The 24,728-nt window shown below is 46.5% G+C and overlaps 1 protein-coding gene across 1 annotated transcript; it reads left to right on the top strand.

The window, feature by feature from the left end:
• On the top strand, nucleotides 1-24,728 carry HHIPL2 (HHIP like 2). The gene is made up of 9 exons (XM_047076544.1): nucleotides 1-303; nucleotides 3,255-3,907; nucleotides 4,953-5,096; nucleotides 7,639-7,970; nucleotides 8,762-8,888; nucleotides 14,567-14,712; nucleotides 20,984-21,065; nucleotides 22,869-22,951; nucleotides 24,118-24,728. Exons 1-9 carry the CDS (start codon nucleotides 1-3, stop codon nucleotides 24,480-24,482), a joined length of 2,235 nt encoding a protein of 744 aa, XP_046932500.1. The 3' UTR covers nucleotides 24,483-24,728.

The following is a 24,728-nucleotide window of genomic DNA, read 5'->3' on the forward strand; positions in this document are numbered from 1 at the left end:
ATGCTGAGGACATCTCTTGCCCGGGCCCCCAGCCTCCCCACCTCTTCTGGCATTTTCCACCTCTGCCTCACATTCTTGTTGGGCCAGGTGGGCTTGCTGCAGGGACACCCCCAGTGCCTGGACTACGGGCCCCCCTTCCAGCCCCTGCTGCACCTCGAATTTTGCTCAGACTATGAGTCCTTCGGCTGCTGTGACCAGCAGAAGGACCACCGCCTTGCTGCCCGGTACAGGGTCATCATGGATTACCTTGACCTCAAGGGCCACGAGCTGTGTGGTGGCTATATTAAGGACATCCTCTGCCAGGTGGGCCTGAGCCTAACCCCTCAGCGCAGTGAGTGGGGGAGGCTTAGCGAAGTGCGGGGTGCTGGGCTTGGTGGCATGGGTCCTGGGTGGAGGGCCCCGTGGGCACCTGACATCTGCCTCTCTGCGTGGGTGCACTGAGGCCAGGGGGTGCTGGGGTGGGCTCCAAGAGTCTCCCCTGGGGTCTGCTGGCCCTCATGGTTTGTCACACAGGAGGAGGAGGTGGGTGTCCCTCATGGAGCTCTCAGGGCTGCGTTGTCTGGGTCCCTCCGCGCTGCTCGGGGAGCGGGGCACAGCACGCACAGGTGGTGGTTACGGGGAGGAGGGGGGAGGTGGAGGGAGTGGAGGCACCTGCTGGGGTCCTCATCTGGGTCCTTTGTGCCAGGGGGCCTCGGGGTGATGATGGAGGTGGCGATGTGGGGTGGTGGGGGGCCCTCCCCAGCATCGTGGAACCGGGAGGCGAGGACTCACAGAGTCCTTCTCCGGGCTCTCCGGGGGCCAGAGTGCACGTCCCTGGCGGGCATCCCCCCCTGCCGGTGCAGGCAGCACGCACCGACCCTGGAGAGAGGTGCTCGGGGTGCAGGGGACAGTCGCACTGGAGAGCAGATGAAAGGTGCGGGGGTGGGGGCTGTAATAATGCGCTGGGGGCAAAGGGGCAGGAAGCCCCCCTGCAGACCTGACATCTGACACCCTCCCGGGCGATGTCGGCGCAGGTACAGGCTCTCCCTCTGTTACCATTCCCGGGCGCACCGGCTGCCCCAACTCCCGTGCTGGGGACACAGCAGCCAGCCTGGGTGGCATCGCCCAGGGCTGCAGTCTCCGACCTCAGGCACCACCCCTCCGCCGTTTCCAGGAGAATTTAACTCCAGCCGTTTGGGGCAGAAGCCGGGCTCTTAGGAGCCACACTAAGACTATTCATTTCCAAGAGACCCCCTGGTAAGGATGTCTCCACCCTCCCCTCCCCATCCTCCCACTTTCCCTATTGGGTGAAGTCTCAGAAAGCCAAATTCAGCAGCTCTCCTGTTTTAGGCGTTAGAGGAATCAGAATAACCTACGTGAGTCTATTTATTACAATTCCCCAGCCCCTCCTCTTTCCGCACACACGGTGTATGCCCAGCAAAGGCTTCTGCGGGAAGTTGTTCTGACCCCCATTGTACTGGTAAGGAGACAGGAGGGTTTTTTAATGTGTTGTTGTTTTTTTTAAGTTTACTTATTTTGAGAGAGAGAAAGAGAGAGCACGAGTGGGGTAGGGGAAGAGAGAGGGAGAGAGAGAGAGAGAATCCCAAGCAGTCTGGAACTCACCAACCATGAGACCATGACCTAAGCAGAGATCAAGAATCAGAAGCTTAACAGACTGAGCCACCCAGGCGCCTGGAGGAGTCCGGAGTTTTAAAGAACTTGTTTAAGGTCAGACACAGGGCTGGGGGCACAAATCTAGAGGCTGAGGCTCCGAGTCTCCTGCCCTTTTGATCATATTTGCCAGAGGCAGAGTCACAGCAGCACAAGCCATTTCCTTAATGGTTTCCTGCCCTGGGGCAGGTGGAGGTTCCTTTAGAACAAGCCTCCGTGCTTCTTGTTCCCTGTCCCCAGTGCCCAGAGCAGTGTCAGACTTCCAGGGGACCTCTTCCTGGGCCTTATTTTCCTTAATAGAGAAACCATATCCTGAGATAACTTAGTAGAAGCAGCTGTGCAGACTCTAAATTTCTGCATGACTGTCCCTTGGTGAGCGGCTCACAGCCCGCTCTGTTCACTGCTCTCTCATCCTGATTTATTAATTTTTTAAATGCTTATTTATTTTTGAGAGAGTCTGTGAGCAGCAGAGAGAGAGAGAGACAGAGGATCCCAAGCAGGCTCTGGGCCGAGAGCTGAGAGACCGACTTGGGGCTCCAGCCCACAACCCTGGGATCATGACCTGAGCTAAAATCAAGAGTTGGATGCTCAACTGACTGAGCCACCCAGGCGACCCAGCACTTAAAGATTTTTTTTTTAATTTTTAAAAATGTTTTCATTTTTGAGGGGGGAGGGGCAGAGAGAGAGAGAGAGACAAGCCGAATCAGGCCCCAGACTCTGAGCTGTCAGCACAGAGCCTGACGCGGGGCTCGAACCCACAAACTGTGAGATCCTGACCTGATCCCAAATCGGACGCCCAACCGACTGAGCCACCCAGGCGCCCCAAGACTTTTAATAAATAAGTGAAGAAATTGCTAGATGCCTAATTTCTGGGAGTGATAACATCGTGTGTCCATTTTGGTAATTTCATTTTTAGCTGTAAAGTATTTCAGCCACACAGGAAAGCACAGAAAACCAACACCCAGATTAACAAATGTGAAACTTCTGCTACATTGCTTCAGATTTGGATAAAGACATAAAACCTTGCAGATACAGCATTTATACTAAAGGGAAAGATGGAAAATTTGGTACTCTTTATTTATTTATTTTTAATTTTTTTTTTAATGTTTTATTTATTTTTGAGACAGAGAGAGACAGAGCATGAACGGGGGAGGGTCAGAGAGAGAGGGAGACACAGAATCTGAAACAGGCTCCAGGCTCTGAGCTGTCAGCACAGAGCCCAACACGGGGCTCGAACTCACAGACTGCAAGATCATGACCTGAGCCGAAGTCGGCCGCTTAACCCACTGAGCCACCCAGGCTCCAAGAAGTTTGGTACTCTTTAAAAAAAGACCACCACTTACTAAAACTTTCAGGGTCAAGAACTAAGTTAAAATGCTAAAGACAGTACAGCGGGCGAGAAATATTTCCCCCTCTTTTTGCCTTCCAGAAGCACTAACTGGCTAGAACATGTGGCCCCAGGAAAGGGCTTTACTAGTAGCTGGTAATAGAAACTCCAGAATCCGGATTCTGTCCTAGACTGTTTTCCTTCTGCTTGCTCACAAATTGGGACCAGCCCCACTGTGGCCAGTCCGACTACCAGCTGGGCTTCTGTTTCTTTCCAGGAGTGCTCACCCTATGCAGCCCATCTCTACGATGCGGAGAACCCTCAGACGCCCCTCCGGAACCTTCCCGGCCTCTGCTCCGACTACTGCTCTGCCTTCCACTCGAACTGCCACTCTGCCATCTCCCTACTGACCAATGACCGCCGCCTCCGGGAGACACGGGAAAAGGATAGTGCCCACTTCTGTCACCTCCTCAACCTTCCCGACAAGGACTACTGCTTCCCTAACGTCTTGAGGAATGACCATCTCAACCGCAACTTGGGGGTGGTGGCTGAGGACGGCCGGGGCTGCCTCCAGCTCTGCCTGACTGAGGTGGCCAACGGGCTGAGGAACCCCGTCTCCATGGTCCACGCGGGGGACGGCACCCGTCGCTTCTTTGTGGCCGAGCAGGTGGGGGTGGTATGGGTCTATCTGCCTGACGGGAGTCGCCTGGAACAACCGTTTTTGGACCTCAAGAACATCGTACTGACTACTCCGTGGGTAGGGGATGAGAGAGGATTCTTGGGATTGGCTTTCCATCCCAGATACCGCCGCAACCGCAGATTCTACATCTATTATTCATGTCTGGGCAAGAAGAAGGTAGAAAAGATCCGGATCAGTGAGATGAAGGTTTCTCGGGCTGATCCCAACAAAGCCGACCCCAAATCAGAAAGGTGAGATGTGCCCATGAGAATGGGCAACTTTGGGCTGTGTCCCAAAATAATGCCAGTCTGTCCTCTGAGGCTATAGAGGGAAAAGTTTCTGGTTTCAGAGCCACTAGCTTCTAATGTTGACAAAGGAGTCATTGTTGAATAACAAGGACAGACAAGTTAGGCTTCTGAGTCGAGGGTCTTTGTGGCGTATGGCCATCCCTTAGAGTTACCTAATCAGAACCATGCTTGCTTGTTTTTACAGAATTGTAAGCAATGGCCAGCAGCCACAAGGGCTTGAGAAATGATTATAGATCAAGTCAATATATTAAACGTAATAGTGGCCTCTGATTATTGTGTGGCCATTGGATTCCAGGCCCTTTAGCTTGAACGTGGGAACTACCCTCACAGGAAGCTGTGGCACAAGGCCATAGATCTATCGATGCCCAATCAGATAAAGCACTTAATTCTGACTCCAAGCTCATGGTCTTTCCACTCTACCACTCTGCCTTTTGTCCTTCTTTCCTTTCTGCCTTCTCTCTCTTTTCCCATATAGCCAGGTTGGGGGATCGAAAAGAGTTTGGAGAACTGATTGATTAATCCCTGCTGGGCTGTGCAAAGGAAGGGGTTAAGAGTTCTGGTAGAGCAGAGAGGAAGGCCGAGCCCCCCAAAAGAGTGATTGTTACCCTGGCTGTGTCCACAGCTCATGAAATCACGATCTGAAAGAAGAATGATCCATGAAGGAGTCATACTGGGAAACAAGGGGTGTCTCAGAGCTCCAAGCTTTGTGATCATTGGAAACTATGAAGCAGGTCTTGGCTGGATGGGACCAGTCATTTCTCGGTCTCTCAAGAGGATGCAGTTTCAGTTTGTATCAAAGCCTCATGCATGGTTTCTTCTCCTTCCAGAGTCAGTGTCTCCTTCCAGTGTCTCCGAGCTCCAAGCTTTGTGATCATTGGAAACTCTGAAGCAGGTCTTGGCTGGATGGGACCAGCCATTTCTCGGTCTCTCAAGAGGATGTAGTTTCAGTTTGTATCAAAGCCTCATGCATGGTTTCTTCTCCTTCCAGAGTCATCTTGGAGATAGAAGAACCAGCGTCAAATCATAACGGTGGACAACTTCTTTTCGGTGTGGACGGCTACCTGTACATCTTCACCGGGGATGGAGGGCAGGCCGGGGATCCCTTTGGCAAGTTTGGAAATGCTCAGAACAAGTAAGCTGGTTGGATCTGTCCCCCCATCCCCTTTAGGGTGAGCCCTTGGTACGTTTTTGCTGAGATGGAGTCTACAGAGGGTCTCATCCAAATCACCTACTGCAAGATGTAACCCCCTCTGTTGAGGCAAGTGGGAGGAAGAATTGGTTTTCTGTCCTATAAATTTCAGGCACACGTGCTTTGTGGTAAGGAATATTACGGATGCACTCAGAATGTAACTCTCAGAATGCTATGCAGAGACGAGTTCAGAATGTTTCATATATATATTCGACACACATAATACTTACTGTGTGTCAGGTACTGTTCTGAATACCTTGTGTGTATTTAAGAACATAATTCCAGGGGCACCTGGGTGGCTTGGTTGAGCATCCGAATTCGGCGCAGGTCATGATCTCGCGTTTTGGGGGCTTGAGCCCCACATCGGGTTCTCTGCTCTCAGCACAGAGCCCACTTTGGATCCTCTGTCCCCCTCTCACTCTGCCCCTCCCCTGCTTGCACTCTCTGTTCCTCTCTCTCTTTCAAAAATAAATAAACATTAAAAAAAAAAAAAGAATGTAATTCTAACATCCCACAAGGGCAGGAATTTTTATCTATTTTGTTAATTGATGTATCCCCATCACCTAGAAGAGTGCCTGGAGTGGGGGTCACTTCAGAAATACTTACGGGATGGATGGTTCCTATGAAGTGCAGGTATTATGATAGTCATGTCACAGCCCAGAAAATAGAGGCAGAGAGGAGTAAAGTAGCTTGTCCAAGGCCGCACAGCAAGTAAGTGGCAGAACCAGAATTTATACTCCAACCATCTGGTGCAAGAGAGCCGAATGAGGGTCCTGCTGCCCTAGATAAAAGTCATGTGATCCTTTGCACCAGCGAGTACTTGAGTCCCATTATCCCTACTAATAAAATATTAAAGTTCTAAGAATCAAGAGCTAACATCTGTCAAATGCCTTTACCGCGTGTGGGGAATTGCCTTACATGCTCCATGCAAGATACCTCCCTTAACCCTTACATTTTAACCACACTGCAAGCTAGTGTTTCTTTTCCCTGCTTTACAAATGTGGAAACGGAGTCCCAGAGACCACAGTTGCCCTCAGAGCCACTCTAAAAGCTCTTTCTATGACCACAGTGCTATATGAGGAAGAACAGAACAGCCCCTTTTAGGAATTCATGCTATTAGTGCCCATGTCGGCAGCACATACATTGAACTATAGAGAAGGTTAGCATGGCGCCTGGGCAAGGATGAGTGCAAATTCGTGAAGGTTTCATCTTAAAAAAAAAATTCAGGGGCACCTGGGTGGCTCAGTCAGTTAGGCGTCTGACTCTTGATTTTGGCCCCACTGTCATGATCTCACGACTTCGTGGGTTCGAGCCCCACATCGGGCTCGGTGCTGGCAGTGTGGAGCCTGCTTGGGATTCTCTCCCTCCCTCTCTCTCTGCCCCTCCCCCACTGGCACTGTCTCTATTTCTAAATAAATAAACTTAAAAAAAAATCCATAGTGTTAAACCAAACCTGAGAGAAACCATTCCATCGAAAACATTTTAAAAATGGAAACTACAGCTTGCTTGCTCTGGGTTGCATGGGCCAGGGTCACATCAAACTTTTGCCTAGTAGTTCTCTGTGAGCCCAAACCTGTCAAGTCTTAACATTTTGCATATACACATATATCATATAGACATGACTGTATATATATATGTATATATGTGTGTGTGTGTGTGTGTGTGTATACACACATATAATCAGTTCATGCACATACACATATAATATGTGTGTATATAAAATCATGTCTCCCCATGTGACTCCTAGCAGTTGTTTGGCATCAACTATCAGTAGGTACCCCCGGGTGATCTCTGGCCCTGTGCCATTTTATTTTACCTTATTTTCTATTTTATTATTTTATTTAGTTTGAAAGTTTGAACACTTAATACAAAATCTACCCTCTTAAAAGATTTTAACTGTAACGAAAATTTTTATTTTATTTTTTTAATGTTTATTATTGAGAGAGAGAGAGAATGAGCAGGGGAGGGACAGAGGGAGCAGGGAACAGCGATCTGAAGTGGGTTCCACACTGACAGCAGAGAGCCTGATGTTAGGCTCAAAGTCATGAACCGTGAAATATGACCCAAGCTGAAGTCAGACGCCTAGCCAACTGAGCCACCCAGACACCCCTAAAAATTGTTTTAAGTGTAAATACAATATTGTTAATTGTAGGGACAATGTTGTACATCAGATCTCTAGAACTTTCTCCTCTTGTAAACAAATGTTCGGCTGGTATTTGAAAAGATGCTCAATGTCACAAATCATCAGGGAAATGCAAATCAAAACCACCAGATGACTATTACCCCCGCCCTTCCAAAAGACAGCAGGTGTTGCTGAAGACGTGGAAAACTTTGCATACTGTTGTTGGGAATGGAAAATAGTGCAGCTAACTGTGGAAAACTATGGAGATTCTTCAAACACATTACAAATAATACCAGCAGATGATCAGCAGTCCGGTTTCCGGGTACTTAATCTGCGCCTATTTCCCGGCCCTCTTTCTTTCAGAAGTTCCCTGCTGGGGAAAGTGTTAAGGATCGACGTGAACGGGGCAGGCTCTGATGGCAGGCGGTATCGAGTCCCCCGCGACAATCCGTTTGTTGCTGAGCCAGGGGCCCACCCTGCTGTCTATGCCTACGGGATCCGAAACATGTGGCGCTGTGCCGTGGACCAAGGGGACCCCATCACACGCCGGGGCCGAGGCCGGATGTTCTGTGGGGACGTGGGACAGAATAGGTTTGAAGAAGTTGACCTCATTGTGAAAGGCGGAAACTATGGCTGGAGGGCAAAGGAAGGGTTTGAATGTTATGACCGAAAACTTTGTCACAATGCCTCTTTGGGTGAGAAGCTTGTGGGTGATTTCTTGAATGAATTGAGGGGGTTGGACGTGGAGGTGGGGGAATAGAACCTGAGAATGTGCTGTACCAGGGGGGGGTCATTCAGATGCCTTTGTTTCTGTCTTGCAGGATGTAGTGTTGGCCAGGAGCATGTTGGATGTTTGTTAACCTAACGCATTTGAATCTTGGGTGGATTGAAGGAGCGGGATTGACCTGGGAATCGAGATTTTAAATAAATTACCCACATGATTCTCAGGCATACTATCTTGAGAACCACTCACAGAGGCAAATTGGTGGCTGTATGTTTTTAATTTATTTCCCAATTGGAATAGCCCACTGAAATGACCTTCCAGATACATTCAGGTGCTATATTCCATATACAATCCCTAAACATCAATAATCAAGGTGTGCTTCACCAGTGTTTAATCTTTTTTTGTCCCTCTAGGTTACAAAGGAGTCTTACAGACCCTTTACAGACAAGTTTTTCAAATCCTTAAACCTGAGTATCTGCCATGTCAACCTAGGGGATAAACTTAGGTGTGTTGATTACCTGATCACTGCCTCATAGGTGGGGGAATTTTCGGCTTCCTCTCTGCATGCAGAGACCAGTCACATGGGAAGCTCACCAATCTCGTGGCTGGTCTGTTGAGAAAAATAAATGTGATTCTCTTGGCCTTACCAAAGACCAAGAGATAAAGTGTTCTCCACTCAGTCAGGCAACTTATTAGAAAGCCCCAACTTATTCCTCGAAGTTATCAAGTGTCAGCCACGACGTTGTCTTTGTTCCTGGACAGATGACATTCTGCCCATCTATGCTTATGGCCATGCAGTGGGGAAGTCAGTCACCGGAGGATATGTCTACCGTGGGTGTGAATCCCCAAATCTCAATGGCCTCTACATCTTTGGGGACTTCATGAGTGGGTAAGAAAGGATTAATATCTCCTTTTTTTTTTTTTAATATTTTTACTTATTTTTGAGACAGAGCATGAGCAGGGGAGGGGCAGAGAGAGAGGGAGACACAGAATCTGAGGCAGGCTCCAGGCTCCGAGCTGTTAGCACAGAGCCTGATGCGGGGCTTGAACTCACAGACCGTGAGATCATGACCTGAGCTGAAGTCGGACGCGCAACCGACTGAGCCACCCAGGCACCCCTCCTTTCGTTTCTTTAAATTTTAACATTTTTATTGGGATTTAAGTTACATATGGTAAGATGCAATCTCTAAGAGCACAGTTGGATAAAGTTTTACAATCTATGCGCTTGTAGCTATGTCAAGATGCCGAACGTTTCCATCATTCTAGAAATTTCCTTTTTGTCTATTGCCTGTCAGTACCACCCCTTTCTCCTTGACACTCACACACACACAGAAGCACATCAGTCAGAGATAACCACTCCCATCACACATTAATTTTGCTTCTGGAACTTAATACACGTGGAATCATATATATGTATTCTTTTTTGTACATGTATGGCTTCTGTCATTCAAGAATATCGGTGAAATTCATCACTGTTGTCACATGTATCAGTAGTTTTTCCCCTTCATTGCTTTGTGATATTCAATTGCATGAATATACCACAAATTAATCATCTATTCTCCTATTTTTGGCTTTTCCAGTTTTTTACTGTATATTTATTTTATATTTATTATCTATTTGTTATATATATAATGTGTGTGTGTGTGTGTGTGTGTGTGTAGGTTCTATTGGATTTTCTATGTAGAAGATCATTTTGCCTATGAATGTAGATACTTTTCTTTTCCTGAATCGAAAGCCTTTTATTATTGACTTATTGCTTCGTCTTACACCTTCAGTACAACATTGGATAGAAGTGGGGGAAGCATTCCATTTTCACCAATGAGTATGATGTCAGTTGAAGGTGTTTATACATGTCCTCTATCAGATGGGGAAGTTTCCCGTCCGTTCTTAGTTCACTGAGAGTTTGTATTAGGTATGGGTGTTGTGTTTTGCCAAATGCATCTTTGCATCTAGCGAGAATATCATGTGGTTTTCTCATTTTTAGCTATTAACATAATGGATTGCATTGATGAATTTTTTTAAATCATTGAAGCACCCTTGCATTTCTGGAAGAAACACGACTTGGTCATGATGTATTATCCTTTCAGCACATTGTTGGATTTGACGTGCTAGCCCGTTGTTTGAAAATTTTGCATCTGTGTTCATGAAGGGATAGTGAGCTATAGTTTTTCTTTCTTGGAATTTCTTTGCCAGATTTTGGCATCAGGGTAACGCCAGCTTTAATAGAATGATTTGGAGAGTGTCTCCTCCTCTTCAGTTGTCTGGATGAGTTTGTGAAAGAGAGGTATTATTTCTTCCTTACATGTTTCTTCCAAGTGAAGCTGTCCAGGCCTAATGTTTTCTTATAGACAACGTATAGTCAGGTCTTGGTTTTTGATCCACTCGGGTGATCTCTGTTATTTGTTTGTTTGTTTATTATTTCTTCTGTCTTCTAATTGGTGCATTTGGACCATTAATATTCAAAGTGGTGGGGCTTCTGGGTGGCTCAGTCGGTTAGGCGTCCGACTTCAGCTCAGGTCACAATCTCACAGTTCGTGAGGTCGAGCTCTGTGCTGACAGCTCAGAGCCTGGAGCCTGCTTCAGATTCTGTGTCTCCCTCTCTCTCTGCCTCTCCTCTACTTGCACTCTGTCCCTCTCTCTCTCTCAAAAAAAGTAAATAAACATTAAAAAAAAAAGAAACCAAAGTGGTTATGGATTTAGTTGGATTAGTATCTACCATAATTATTACCGCTTTCTATTTGTTGCCCTTGTTCTTTGTTCCTATTTTTTGTCTTTTCACTCTTTTTCTACCTTTTGTGGATTTAACTGAGCATTCTACATAATTCCGTTTCTCCACTGTCATAGCACATCACTCATAGTTTTTTTTTTTTCCTTTTTCAGTGGTTGCATAGAGTTTGCAATATACATTTACAACTAATCCAAGTCCACACTCAAATAACATTATACCACTTCGGGATGGAAACTGAGGTCACTGACTTGACACTATAATCTTTTCTAACACGTATGTTTAGTGCTACAAATTTCCCCTTTAATGGCATCTCATAAATTTCAATATATTGTGTTTTCATTTTCATTCAGTTAAATATATTTTCTAATTTCCCCTTGGCTTATTTTCTTACAAGTTAGTTTGAAGTGTGTTATTTATTTCCAAATATCTGAAGAGTTCCTGAGATCTTTCTGCTGTTTGATTTATAATTTAGTTTGATTGTGGTCACAAACAAACTGTCTATGATTTGGGAGATTACTCTGGATTATCTAGGTGGGTCCTAAATGTAATCACAGATATCATTAGAAGAAGGAGGTAGACAGAAATTTGAAGATAGAAGAGATAGAAGTCAGTGTTAACAACAGAAGTGGTATGATGAGACTGTGAGTCAAGACATGAGGACAGCTTTTGGAAGCTGGAAAAGGCAAGGAAATGGATTCTCCTTTAGAGCCTCCAGCACCTTGATTTTGCCCCTGTGGAACCCAGTTCAGGATTTTGGCTTCCAAAACTGTAAGAGAATAAATGTGGGTTATTTTAAGCCAAGTAGTGGTAATGTATGACAGTGGTGGCAAGAAACAAATATAGTTACCATTCCCAATACTCTTCATTCCTTTCTGTATATTTCCATTAGATGTAATTTTTTTTTTTTTTAATGCTGGAAGAACTTCCTTTAACATCTTTTGAAAAATGAGTCCAGTGGTGATGAATCCTTTCTGCTTTTGGTGTCTTTTTTCCCCTTTGTTTTTGAAAGATATTTTTGCTAGGTATAGAAGTCTATGTTGACCTATTTTTTTCTTTAATTCTTTTTTTTTTTTAAGATTATTTATTTTGAGAGAGAGAGAGAGAGAGTGAGCAGGGGAGGGGCAGAGAGAGAGGAAGAGAGAGAGAATCCCAAGCAGGCTCTGTACTCTCAGTGAAGATGTGGGGCTCAAACCCATGAACATGAGATCAGGACCTGAGCTGACTTCAAGAGTGGGATGCCTGAGCCATCCAGAAGCCCTTCTTGAATTCTTTAAAAGTATTGTTCATTATCTTCTGCTTTGTCTTAATTCCAATGAGAAATCTGCTGTCATCCTTAAATTTGTTCCTCCATATTTAATCTGCCATGTTTTCTCTGGCTCCTTTTAAGATTTTCTCTTTATCACTGGTTTTGTGCAATTTCATTATGATATGTGTTCATGTAGTTTTCTTCTTGTGCTTCGATTTGGTTGAACTTCTTGGATTTGTGAATTTATAGCTTACATCAAATCTGGAAAATTTTTGGTTATAATTATTTCAAATATTTTTTCTGTTTCCCCACCCTGTTTTTTCTTCTCATTTTTTTCTCAAATTATGTGTATATTAGGCTGCTTAAAGTTTTCTCACAGCTCACTGATGATCTATACGTGTTGAAATTTTATTCCTTTTTGTGTTTAATTTTGGATAATTCCTATTGCTATGTCTTCAGTTCATGAATCTTTTCTTCTGCAATGTCTAATCTGCCATTCATTCCATCCAGTGTTTGCACTGATGGAATTTTTTACCTCTAGAAACTTGATTTGGGTGTTTTGTGTCTCTCTCATGCCTCTACCAACTTTTTGAATATATGGAATCATAGTAAAAACCACTGTTTTAATGTTTTTCTCTGCTAATGTTAACATTTGTGGCAATTCTTTGTCATTTTTGATTGATTTTTCTCTTTATTATGGTTTGTATTTTCCTCCTTCTTTACCCGCCTAGTAATTTTTTATTGGATGCCAGACATTGTAAATTTAACATTGTGGGTGCTGAATATTTTTTGTATGTCCATAAATATTCTTAAGCTTTGTTCTGGGACACAGTTTAGTTACTTGGAAATAGTTTGATCCTTTCAAGTCTTGCTGTTAATATTTGTTATGTAGAACCAATGTGGTGCTTATTCTGGAACTATCTATTCCTTAATATTGAGGCAGGATTTTCCTACAAACTCTTTTCAGTGCCCTGTGAATTATACTTACACTGTGCCTGACCCTGAGTAAGAGCCAGGTGCTTTTCTTTCTAATTTTCCCCCCTGATTTAAGTAGTTTCCTCATATGTATGTGCTGTTAAGTACACTGATGAATACTTGAGGGGGACACTTTGCAGATCTCGGGAGCCTATTCTCTGTGCTTCCCTCTTTTCTCCGATATCTGTCCCGCATACTCTTCCTATATAGGTCTTCCTGGACTCTTTTCAACTTCCTGTCTTTTCAACTCAAGGAGTCTGCTGGCTTTGCTTGTGTTTTCCTTCCTCAAGCTGGAAACTTTTTCAAGGTAGTAGACTGGGACAATTTTAGGGTTTACCTTGTTTATTTCCCATCTCATAGGGAACATAGCCCTTTGTTGTCTGATCTCCAATGTCTTTTATATTTAGTTATTTATTTAAAGTAAGCTCCATGCCCAATGTGGGGCTTGAACTCATGACCCTGAGATCAAGAGTCACATGTTCTACTGAATGAGTCAGTCAGGTGCCCCTCCAGGGTCTTTTAAAAACTGTCATTCTAGGGGTCACGTGGGTGGCTCAGTTGGCTAAGTGTCCGATTCTTGATTTTAGCTCAGGTCTTGGTCTCACAGTTTGTGGGTTTGAGCCCCATGTCGGGCTCTGCACTGACAGTGTGGAGTCTGCTTGGGATTCTCTTTCTTTCCCCCTCTCTCTGCCCCTCCTCTGGTCTCTCTCTCAAAATAAATAAATAAACTTAAAAAATTGTCATTCTATTTTGTCTAGGTTTTTGACTGTTTAAGATGAGAGGGTAAATCTGGTCCTTGTTACCCCCATCTTCATTAGGAAGGATGGTAATATTGTCATACTGCAATTCTTGGTTCCAGAGGTTGGGTAGAGTTAGTAATTGGTTAGTTCTGTTATCATCACTTGTTAGATCTCTGGGATTTAATTGTTCTTTATGTTTTCCCCACAACTCCGTCTGCTTACATATCACTTGGTTGATATTCAGTGATTCTTAGTCGAAGCATATGCACCAGAATCACCTGGGGTTGAACATGTCTTGTTTCCATAAAATGTTTAATGTGAAACCCTGATATACCCATATTCCTTTTTTAAAAAACCCTGCTTTTAGGTCAAATAGATGATAGAGGGATATTAAAGTATCTACCTGCTACTCCATAGACATAATAACAATGAAAATAGCTACAAGTTTTGAGCACTTACTGTATGCCCAGCTCACTGGGGAGATATTCATGTATATTATCTTACTTAACCTTTGCAACTTTTGTCCGTAGTAAATTCTATTACCATTCCCCATTTTACAGATAAGGGAACTGAGGCTTAGCTAGTTGAGCAACTAGCCAAAGGTTGCAAACTAATAGAAATTACATTAGTCTTTTGTAGTAATGCAGCCTTTACTGAGCACCAGACTCCTCCTATAATAGAAGATGAGCTTCTCCATCTAGCACAAGCAGGTGACCAAGGTATCTCAAAATAGCTTTTTGATTCTTGGGAGAGGCTAGGTGTTGATCTCCTATGGGTGACTCAGTGCTAGTACTCAGAGATTCTTTGTTTCCAGGAGGAAAAATATCTGCAGGGTGAAAATATGGATTCCTATAATAAAGGTTTTATTTTTCATCTAGTCGACTTATGGCTTTGCAGGAAGATAGGAAAACCAAGAAATGGAAGAAACGGGACATTTGCCTGGGCAGCACTGAATCCTGTGCCTTCCCAGGGCTGATCAGCACCTACAGCAAATTTATCATCTCTTTTGCTGAAGATGAAGCAGGTAAAAATATACAGGGTTATTCTGTTTCTGCTTACTGGAACTTAAATCATCACGGGCATTGTGAGCTAAACATTTATTATAATAATTATTACTACGGTTACTATTATTTTCATTTAAGTAGCAACCATCCCTTCTATTTTCACTACCATTTTTTTTTAATTATTTTATTTTATTTTAGATGTTTATTCATTTTGAAGAGAGAGAGAGAGAGAGTGCACACATGCATGCTCGGGGAGGGGGCGGGGGTGGGGTGGGGGGGACAGGAGATCCGAAGCGGGCTCTGTGCTGACAGCAGAGAACCTGGTGCGGGGCTCGAACTCACGAACCGTGAGATCATGGCCTGAGCTGAAGTTGGATGCTTAACCGACTGAGCCACGCAGGTGCCCCTATTTTTACTACCACTGAGTCAACTTTTATAATGTACCGGATATCATCCTAAGCACTTTACATTTTTTATGTTACTTAGTAATTGCAACACCACCACGATGTAATTATTAAGCCTATTTGTCCAGTGAGGCAACAGACCGAATATGCAACAGAACCTACCCCTTCTTGGTTGGGGCCCACACCGACTGCGGGAGGAGCAAATCAAGGTTTATGCTCCGGTCTTTTGATCATGAAGGAGATTCATGTCCCCCTCCCTGATTTCATTCTAATCTGCAGTCACAGGAAGGTGGACAGGGCCAGCCGTGGGGCAGACCACGTGGACACTGATATTTGTCCTGCTGTTGCTGCCTGGGAGAGAGCGACTGTGGTGATGGGGCCCTGGCCGGCTGTGCTCTTTGCTGACCCTGCCAGGAGCCTGTGGGGTAATTGCTGGGAGCGTGCAAGGGAGAATCTCTTTCCTGAGAGACCTGGGGAAAAGGTAAACAGCTAGGTGGGAGGCTATTCGCTAGACAGACAAGGTCTTTGTTAAGGGCATCAGCAAAGCCAGACGCGTAGGCACCTATGAGACACAAAGACGGAGAGAGACTCGGCTCTACTAAATTTCCCCAAATTTTGTAATCAGAAAATGGATTTTGAATTTCAGCTTTACCTATGCTTTGTTACATTTTGAAAGCTAAAATGTGACTTTGTGAGGAGAACAGGGCCTGTGACCTTTCTGGTATTGGGCACTGCCTCTAGCCATGCTCGGAGTCAGGGAAGAGAAGAAAGTGGTCCCCCAGGGCCCCTTCCAGACCTGGGATTCTCTGTGAGTGAAAACCAGAGCTTTGCAGGTTTCCTCAGTAATGCGTTTCTTCCCGCTCTGAGCCCTACGGTGCCCGTGCAAGACTTTCCTTTGAGCAAGACGCTAAGAAATCTAGTCAGCTCCTGGACCTTTTCCTAGCGTATGAGAAATAGTCTGAGATGAATATTTTAGAGAGGCAGAGGATATATCAGAGGATTCAAGCATTCTTAATAGAGCAAAGTGAGTTCCAAATTGGAAGTCCAAACATACGCAAGAGGAGAGAAACCACAGACCGGCAGGATGGTGCTCGGTGCAAAGAGGGCGACGGGAAAGCCACAGGCCTGGCGGGGCCTCTGGAGGCTGGTGCCCCAGCGAGGCTGGAGTCCTCCGAGGCCAGAGCTCCCTCTCCCCAGAGGCTAGAGCCCCGGGGGCGGGCCTGCCCTGGCATCCCGGGCTGCTGTCTCCTGCGGCTGGCTCCTTTTCAGGCCTCAGAAACCGTGGCTTTGGCGGTTTGGTTTGCTGTGCCTGTAACCTTCTCGCAGGAGAAAAACAGGCAGTGTTTGAATACCAGTCGGTACATCTGGCAAACAAGACTGAGTGTCCTTGGCTGAATTTTCTCGAGTGGACTTGCCAGGGTGTTCCCAAGCCAGACTTGCCCAAGGCGGCCTTGAAGCCAGGAGGGCTGTTTTCAAGGCAAGTTTATTTTCTTCCAGAGTTGCTTGCTCTTGTGTTTTTGTACGGAGTGATTCAGATTTTCTGCTCATGCCATAGCCTTTCCCGCTGAAGGACATCTTTTTAGATCTGAGTATGTCATTATTTTGTTATCAGTCACCAGCTGTAGACACGTCGTTGTTGGTTGAACCAGAGCTCTGCCTCCACTGTGGCGGTATTTTCCAGATGTTCTAGCTGACAGCTGGCCACCATGGAGGGCGGGGTGGGCATGGGGCGCCCCCGTCGCTGGGTCCCCCTGGGCTGGATCTCTGAATGTCGGTCACTGAAGTGCATTCTCAAGAGGGCTGGTCGAAGAACTAATGCTTGCAATAAATTACATCACATGCATTTTGTTTTACGTGGCATATTATAGTTTTTGTGTGTGTATAGTTCTTTTCTGTCCTAAAATGTATTTTTTTTTTTTTTAAAAATTTTTTTTTCAACGTTTATTTATTTTTGGGACAGAGAGAGACAGAGCATGAATGGGGGAGGGGCAGAGAGAGAGGGAGACACAGAATCGGAAACAGGCTCCAGGCTCTGAGCCATCAGCCCAGAGCCCGACGCGGGGCTCGAACTCACGGACCGCGAGATCGTGACCTGGCTGAAGTCGGACGCTTAACCGACTGCGCCACCCAGGCGCCCCTGTTTATTCATTTTTAAGAGAGAGAGAGAGAGTGCGCACATGCATGCTCGGGGAGGGGGCGGGGGTGGGGTGGGGGGGACAGGAGATCCGAAGCGGGCTCTGTGCTGACAGCAGAGAACCTGGTGCGGGGCTCGAACTCACGAACCGTGAGATCATGGCCTGAGCTGAAGTTGGATGCTTAACCGACTGAGCCACGCAGGTGCCCCTATTTTTACTACCACTGAGTCAACTTTTATAATGTACCGGATATCATCCTAAGCACTTTACATTTTTTATGTTACTTAGTAATTGCAACACCACCACGATGTAATTATTAAGCCTATTTGTCCAGTGAGGCAACAGACCGAATATGCAACAGAACCTACCCCTTCTTGGTTGGGGCCCACACCGACTGCGGGAGGAGCAAATCAAGGTTTACGCTCCGGTCTTTTGATCATGAAGGAGATTCATGTCCCCCTCCCTGATTTCATTCTAATCTGCAGTCACAGGAAGGTGGACAGGGCCAGCCATGGGGCACACCACGTGGACACTGATATTTGTCCTGCTGTTGCTGCCTGGGAGAGAGCGACTGTGGTGATGGGGCCCTGGCCGGCTGTGCTCTTTGCTGACCCTGCCAGGAGCCTGTGGGGTAATTGCTGGGAGCGTGCAAGGGAGAATCTCTTTCCTGAGAGACCTGGGGAAAAGGTAAACAGCTAGGTGGGAGGCTATTCGCTAGACAGACAAGGTCTTTGTTAAGGGCATCAGCAAAGCCAGACGCGTAGGCACCTATGAGACACAAAGACGGAGAGAGACTCGGCTCTACTAAATTTCCCCAAATTTTGTAATCAGAAAATGGATTTTGAATTTCAGCTTTACCTATGCTTTGTTACATTTTGAAAGCTAAAATGTGACTTTGTGAGGAGAACAGGGCCTGTGACCTTTCTGGTATTGGGCACTGCCTCTAGCCATGCTCAGAGTCAGGGAAGAGAAGAAAGTGGTCCCCCAGGGCCCCTTCCAGACCTGGGATTCTCTGTGAGTGAAAACCAGAGCTTTGCAGGTTTCCTCAGTAATGCGTTTCTTCCCGCTCTGAGCCCTACGGTGCCCGTGCAAGACTTTCCTTTGAGCAAGACGCTAAGAAATCTAGTCAGCTCCTGGACCTTTTCCTAGCGTATGAGAAATAGTCTGAGATGAATATTTTAGAGAGGCAGAGGATATATCAGAGGATTCAAGCATTCTTAATAGAGCAAAGTGAGTTCCAAATTGGAAGTCCAAACATACGCAAGAGGAGAGAAACCACAGACCGGCAGGATGGTGCTCGGTGCAAAGAGGGCGACGGGAAAGCCACAGGCCTGGCGGGGCCTCTGGAGGCTGGTGCCCCAGCGAGGCTGGAGTCCTCCGAGGCCAGAGCTCCCTCTCCCCAGAGGCTAGAGCCCCGGGGGCGGGCCTGCCCTGGCATCCCGGGCTGCTGTCTCCTGCGGCTGGCTCCTTTTCAGGCCTCAGAAACCGTGGCTTTGGCGGTTTGGTTTGCTGTGCCTGTAACCTTCTCGCAGGAGAAAAACAGGCAGTGTTTGAATACCAGTCGGTACATCTGGCAAACAAGACTGAGTGTCCTTGGCTGAATTTTCTCGAGTGGACTTGCCAGGGTGTTCCCAAGCCAGACTTGCCCAAGGCGGCCTTGAAGCCAGGAGGGCTGTTTTCAAGGCAAGTTTATTTTCTTCCAGAGTTGCTTGCTCTTGTGTTTTTGTACGGAGTGATTCAGATTTTCTGCTCATGCCATAGCCTTTCCCGCTGAAGGACATCTTTTTAGATCTGAGTATGTCATTATTTTGTTATCAGTCACCAGCTGTAGACACGTCGTTGTTGGTTGAACCAGAGCTCTGCCTCCACTGTGGCGGTATTTTCCAGATGTTCTAGCTGACAGCTGGCCACCATGGAGGGCGGGGTGGGCATGGGGCGCCCCCGTCGCTGGGTCCCCCTGGGCTGGATCTCTGAATGTCGGTCACTGAAGTGCATTCTCAAGAGGGCTGGTCGAAGAACTAATGCTTGCAATAAATTACATCACATGCATTTTGTTTTACGTGGCATATTATAGTTTTTGTGTGTGTATAGTTCTTTTCTGTCCTAAAATGTATTTTTTAAATCGTCAGTTGGAGGGCACCTGGATGGATCAGTTGGTTCAGTGTCTGACTCTTGATTTTGGCTCAGGTCATGACCTCATGGTCTGTGGGATCGAGCCCGGAGTTGGGTTCTGCGATGACAGCATGGAGCCTGCTTGGGATTTTTGCTCTTTTTCTCCCCTGCTTGCATGTGCTCTCGCTCTCTCTCTCCGTCTCTGTCAAAATAAACTCAAAAAACAATTACAGAAATTCGCTTCTAGCACTGTTTTCCCCTAAAAATACGATGGGGAGTTTCTGGCATGTTTAGGATATACAATTTACATATTGTGTAGAGAATATGCTGCAATGTAGGGTTTTCAGCCAGAGCAGGTGTGGTTGCGAGGGGCTCCTGCATGAGGGCACCCAAGGGGGCAGACCCTTGGTAGACACCTCTTTTGTCTAATGGAAAGTGCCCGGGATATCCAATCAGAGGAGGCAAATTGGCTGTAGGGCAAGATGATAAAACAGTTCGTGAGCACACAAAATCCAAAGTCCACTAGGCAGCGGTAGGGGGTGCTCTGTGAAGACCGTAAGCCTCACATCCGGCACGAGACAGACATTGGTCACCACCCTCCACAAATTCAAGGAAGAACATTGTTGAAATAACTCAGAGCTCTCTAAAGTTCTAGGCTTTTCCAGTTTGCAGTTTAGTAGACATTTACTTCCATGAAGTTGAGAGGGCAATCCAGGGCAGTGGCACAAATATTACGGTGTAAGGAGTAATGGCTGGTCATCGCTTTCTAATTTAATACCTAAGAATCATGTGGGGGGATCATTAGCCCCATTGTACAAATGAATAGGTCACGTGAGGGTTACACAGGTTGAGAGTTTTCCCAAGACAACGTCTAGCAAATGGTGTTCTCAGAACTCAGTCAGGTGGCTGCAACGCCAACGTTGTTGTTCTCGTCAACCCTATCCTATCTGTCCCTCACAGGTAAGCGTGAGAAGAGGCAGAGTGAGGTAGTCACAGTGAGTGGAGAGTGTTCACACTGGAGGAAATGGGAGGGACAAGGGCTCCTCCTCAAAGAGGTGAAGGAGACCATGGGTAGGGGTGATTTCTGGGGGGTGTGGAGAAGGCCAGGAGGACAGACTGAAGAGTGGGAGGGTCCGGGGAAATGCAGGACCCAAAGGCCAAGGAAAGAAGGTGGTAATGGAAAAGTGAGGCAGGGCTGGTGGGGAGAGGCACCCGTGGACTCAAGAAGGGGCAGTGTGAGGTGACTAATAAATGGTCCTTAGCCTGGAGATCGCTATTTCGGGGTTCCACAGAGAATCCTTGTCAGTAGTAAATAGATGAGGAAGGAAATGGAAATTGGTTAAGGTGAAGTTTCTGACAGCCAAGAGATAAGGGGAAACCTTTGGTCCAGTGAATGTAAACGGAAATGTACCCCTGTTGGGATACACTCTCAGCTAGTCTTTGAGGACTCAGAGAAGGACTTTCTCCTTGGGGAGCTCACAATCCAGTGAAGGCCCAGCGACAGAATTCTGGGGTTCCCTTCCTGGGGCTCACTCCATTTCAGGGCTTCCACCCCCTGTGGACGGTTTCCTGTGCACCCAGCTCTGTGTCTCAGCCCTGCCTCACGTCCTGTTCCTGATTGTGTGTTTCTGTGTCCTCAGGGGAGCTCTATTTCCTGGCCACCTCTTACCCGAGTGCCTACCTACCACACGGATCTATTTACAAGTTTGTTGACCCATCAAGGTGAGATTTGGTCTCATTTCCTTCTTAGGTGCATTTTTTAAAAGTTTTATTTATTTTTATTTATTTATTTTGGGGGGGGGAGAGAGAGAGAGAGAGAGAGAGAGAATGAGAATCCCAAGCAGGCTCCACCAGCGCAGAGCCCAATGCAGGGCTTGAATCCATGAACCACGAGATGGTGACCTGAGCCAAAAGTCAAGAGTCAGGTGCTCAGCCGACTGAGCCACCCCAACGCCCATCTTTGGTGCATTCTTACTAGCCCTTATCTTCATGGCAGATCATAAAAATAGTCCTGACTCCCCAGGAATTACCAGAAATGATCAATGAAGCAAATCTGTGCCGTAGATAAAAAGCAGATCGGGCAAACGAATGTGTAGGGCAACGTGTCTGTAGAATTTATGAAATATTTGAGAAATGGTCTTTTTGTGGTTAGAAATGAAGATCTCAAGCCTTTCTGGGATGACAGGTCTAGACCTATGGCTCCTGGTGTTTTGTTGTTTTTTTTTTTTATATATGCTTCTGGAAACTTCTGTCTGGGATCATCTGACAATTGGGTGTGTACTTGTGACCCCTTGAGTGAGTACTGTTGCCCTGTCCCCTGGGTTTGGTGGAGGTCTCAAGGTCCTAGGTAAGTGTCGTAAACCGGTTGTTTAGTGCCTTTAGTGTCCACCTGACCCTTTTGGCGGTATTTATTCACTTGGTGGTGAAGACCGTTTACTTCTGCTCTTTTGCCGACCTGGCTCAGAGACTAACTAACTGATCGGGAAAAAGCCACAACACAGCTTCCCATCTGTGAGGGTATTCAGGTAAGTTACGTTGCCTGAGGTACAGCCAGCCGGAGGGGGCCTGGGATAGGAGCCCTCACCATCACCACCATCATGATCATCATCTGTGGGGCACTTGTTATGTGCTGGGCACTGTTCCAAGTATCCTTTTTTTCTCTTTTTAAATCTCCTTAAAAAATAATTTTAGGGCTTCTGGGTGGCTCAGTCGGTTAAGCAGCCAACAACCAACTCTTGATTTTGGCCATGATCTCTGAGTTTGTGAGTTTGAGCCCTGCATCAGGCTCTGTGTTGACAGTGTGGAGCTTGCTTGGGATTCTCTCTTTCCCTGTCTCTCTGCCCCTCCCCAACTTGCTCTCTATCTCTCTCTCAAAATAAATTAAAAAAATAATTTTAAAAGTTACTTATCGGGCTGCCTGGGTGGTTCAGTCAGTTGAGTGTCCGACTTCAGCTCAGGTCATGATCTTGAGGTCAGTGAGTTCCAGCCCCATGTCAGGCTCTGTGCTGACAACTGGGAGCCTGGAGCCTGCTTTGGATTCTGTCTCCCTCTCTCTCTGCCCCTCCCCCACTCATGATCTGTTGTTTCTCAAAAATAAATAAACGTTAAAAAAATAAAAAAAAGTGACATCAATCACTTATGGTATGCCAAGTACACAGCTCGTACTTGATCTCCCTGCGAGGATAGATACTATTACTTTTTTATTTTATAGATGTGGAAATTGATACATATCAAGGTTTACTTGCTCATGGTCCCCAGGTTTTGAACCCAGTTCTATCTGTCATCATGCCCTTGCCCCTGACCCCCTCACTACCCTCTGTCCCAAGAGCCCATGGTGTCCTGTGATATCCTTGTTTTTTCTCCTGTCTATCTGAGCTCATCATGTATTTTCTCCTACATCTGCCCCACCCTCATGGATAAAGGAGAGCTGAATCCAGTTCTTGCAAATGTATACCTTCTGGTGACCTTGATTTCCTGGTCCCATCTTCAGAATCTTGTGTCCCCACTTTTTCTATCTGTTTTTAGGCGAGCACCGCCAGGCAAGTGCAAGTACAAGGCAGTGCCGGTGAAAACCAGGAGTAAGCGGGTCCGGTTCAGGCCACTCGCCAGTGAGTCTGTCTTTGTCTCAGGCCCAGGCCTTGGCATTGAGATGCAGGCACAGTGCCCTCTGCAAACACGCTCCAATCTTCCCAGGGTGGGAGGTCTGTTCCCCACTGAGGGCTTCTGCTCTGGATGAGGAGTGTAACTCGTGGCTCAGTCTATACATCTCTGTATACTGGAGTATGCATACCGGGTGGCACCTGCTTCTGAGGAGACCTGTTGTCCTCTATCCACTCATCAGTCATTCACTGGGCATCGTTCACTTACCATTGACTTTGCGGCAGTCACCGTGCTAATCCCTGGGGCTACAGCAGTGAACCTGACCTGTAGGAGCTCAGGCAAATGTAGTGTAGGCAAATAAAGAAATAAATATAGCATTGAGGTTCTGGTATAATGGCCAGGAGACTGAGGGGACCCTGAGAGTGAGTAGAGTAGGGATTCTGGAAAGACTTATAGAGGAGGGATACTATCTTTTTTTTTTAATTTTTAAGATGTTTTTATTTATTTTTGAGAGAGAGAGAGAGAACAGGGGAGGGGCAGAGAGAGAAGACACAGAATCGGAAGCAGGCTCCAGGCTCTGAGCTGTCAGCGCAGAGCCCAATGTGGGGCTCAAACTCATGAACCATGAGATCATGACCTGAGCCAAAGTTGGACTCTTAACTGACTGAGCCACCCAGGTGCCCCAGGAGGCATACTATCTTAAGGGAACTATTCCAGAGCCATGAATCACTGGAGTGACCCTATTAAAAAAGTAATATATTTAGATCAAGGCCAGTTAAGGGAATTAAAAAAATATAAGAATTTATATATATATTAAAGATTTTGCTTTTAAGTAATCTCTATACCCAACATGGGGCTTGAACTTACAGCCCTGAGATCAAGAGTCACATGCTCTACCACTGAACCAGCTAGGTGCCCATCTAAAGACTGTATATTGAAGAACCCTCATGCAGTCGTAGGTTTCCTGGAGGATGTTTCCCTGGTAGACTCAGTCTCTTTTCTTCCCAAACTCCTGGGGTTCAAAGTCCTTTGGCTTCAGCCCTTCTTTGTTTGACAGATGCGGGAAGTACGGATCCCCCTACTTCTCCGCCATGTTGGCCCCCCTGGGTGGTGTTTCCCTTAGAGCCACTTTCCAGGACTTTTGTTTCTCACTAAATAAATGTTCGTTTCCCAGAGACAGTCTTGGACTTGCTAAAGGAGCAGTCGGAGAAAGCTGCTAGAAAATTGTCCAATGCAACCTCAGCCTCTCGGCCAGTCGGGACCTCATCTCTGAAAGGCCCCTCCAGGAAGCCAGCTTCTCCCACAAGCAGCAGGAAGACATTTCGAGGGCCTGGGACAAAGAAGAGAGCCAGAGTGTGGTCCCCAGGCTCCCAGGGCAAGAGGAAGATGAGGCGGAAAAGCCACAGTGGCAGGGTCAGGCAGAGCCGAGCCGGCAGACGTCTCCGTCGGCCTTTTCTGTCAGGGTGGCTGGCCGGGGGACGTGCCAGGGGAGAATCGCCTCGCCCCATGGGAGCCCCTGCTGCTGAACTTGGGCTTTAGGTGGACGGGAGCTGGAGTCAGAAGTGGGCAGGCAGAGGGAGCCTGACTTAGGGCCGGTGTGGTTGTCCTCTCCACTCTTGCTATCTGAACAGATGCTCCTTGTCTGCTTTTATGGAGAGACCCGATCCCACATTGCCAGTGCACCTGGCTAACTGTGCGCACTGGTCGGTAAGCCTCCTTGGACTCCCACTGGATGTCTTTTGTTTTACAAATGCCTACAACCCAAAGTAATAAATCAATACTTGC

Source organism: Lynx rufus, unplaced genomic scaffold, assembly GCF_022079265.1.
Source record: "Lynx rufus isolate CCGP_SWC_20201006 ecotype Redwood Valley unplaced genomic scaffold, mLynRuf1.p SCAF_15, whole genome shotgun sequence".
NCBI classification, from domain to species: Eukaryota; Metazoa; Chordata; class Mammalia; order Carnivora; family Felidae; genus Lynx; species Lynx rufus.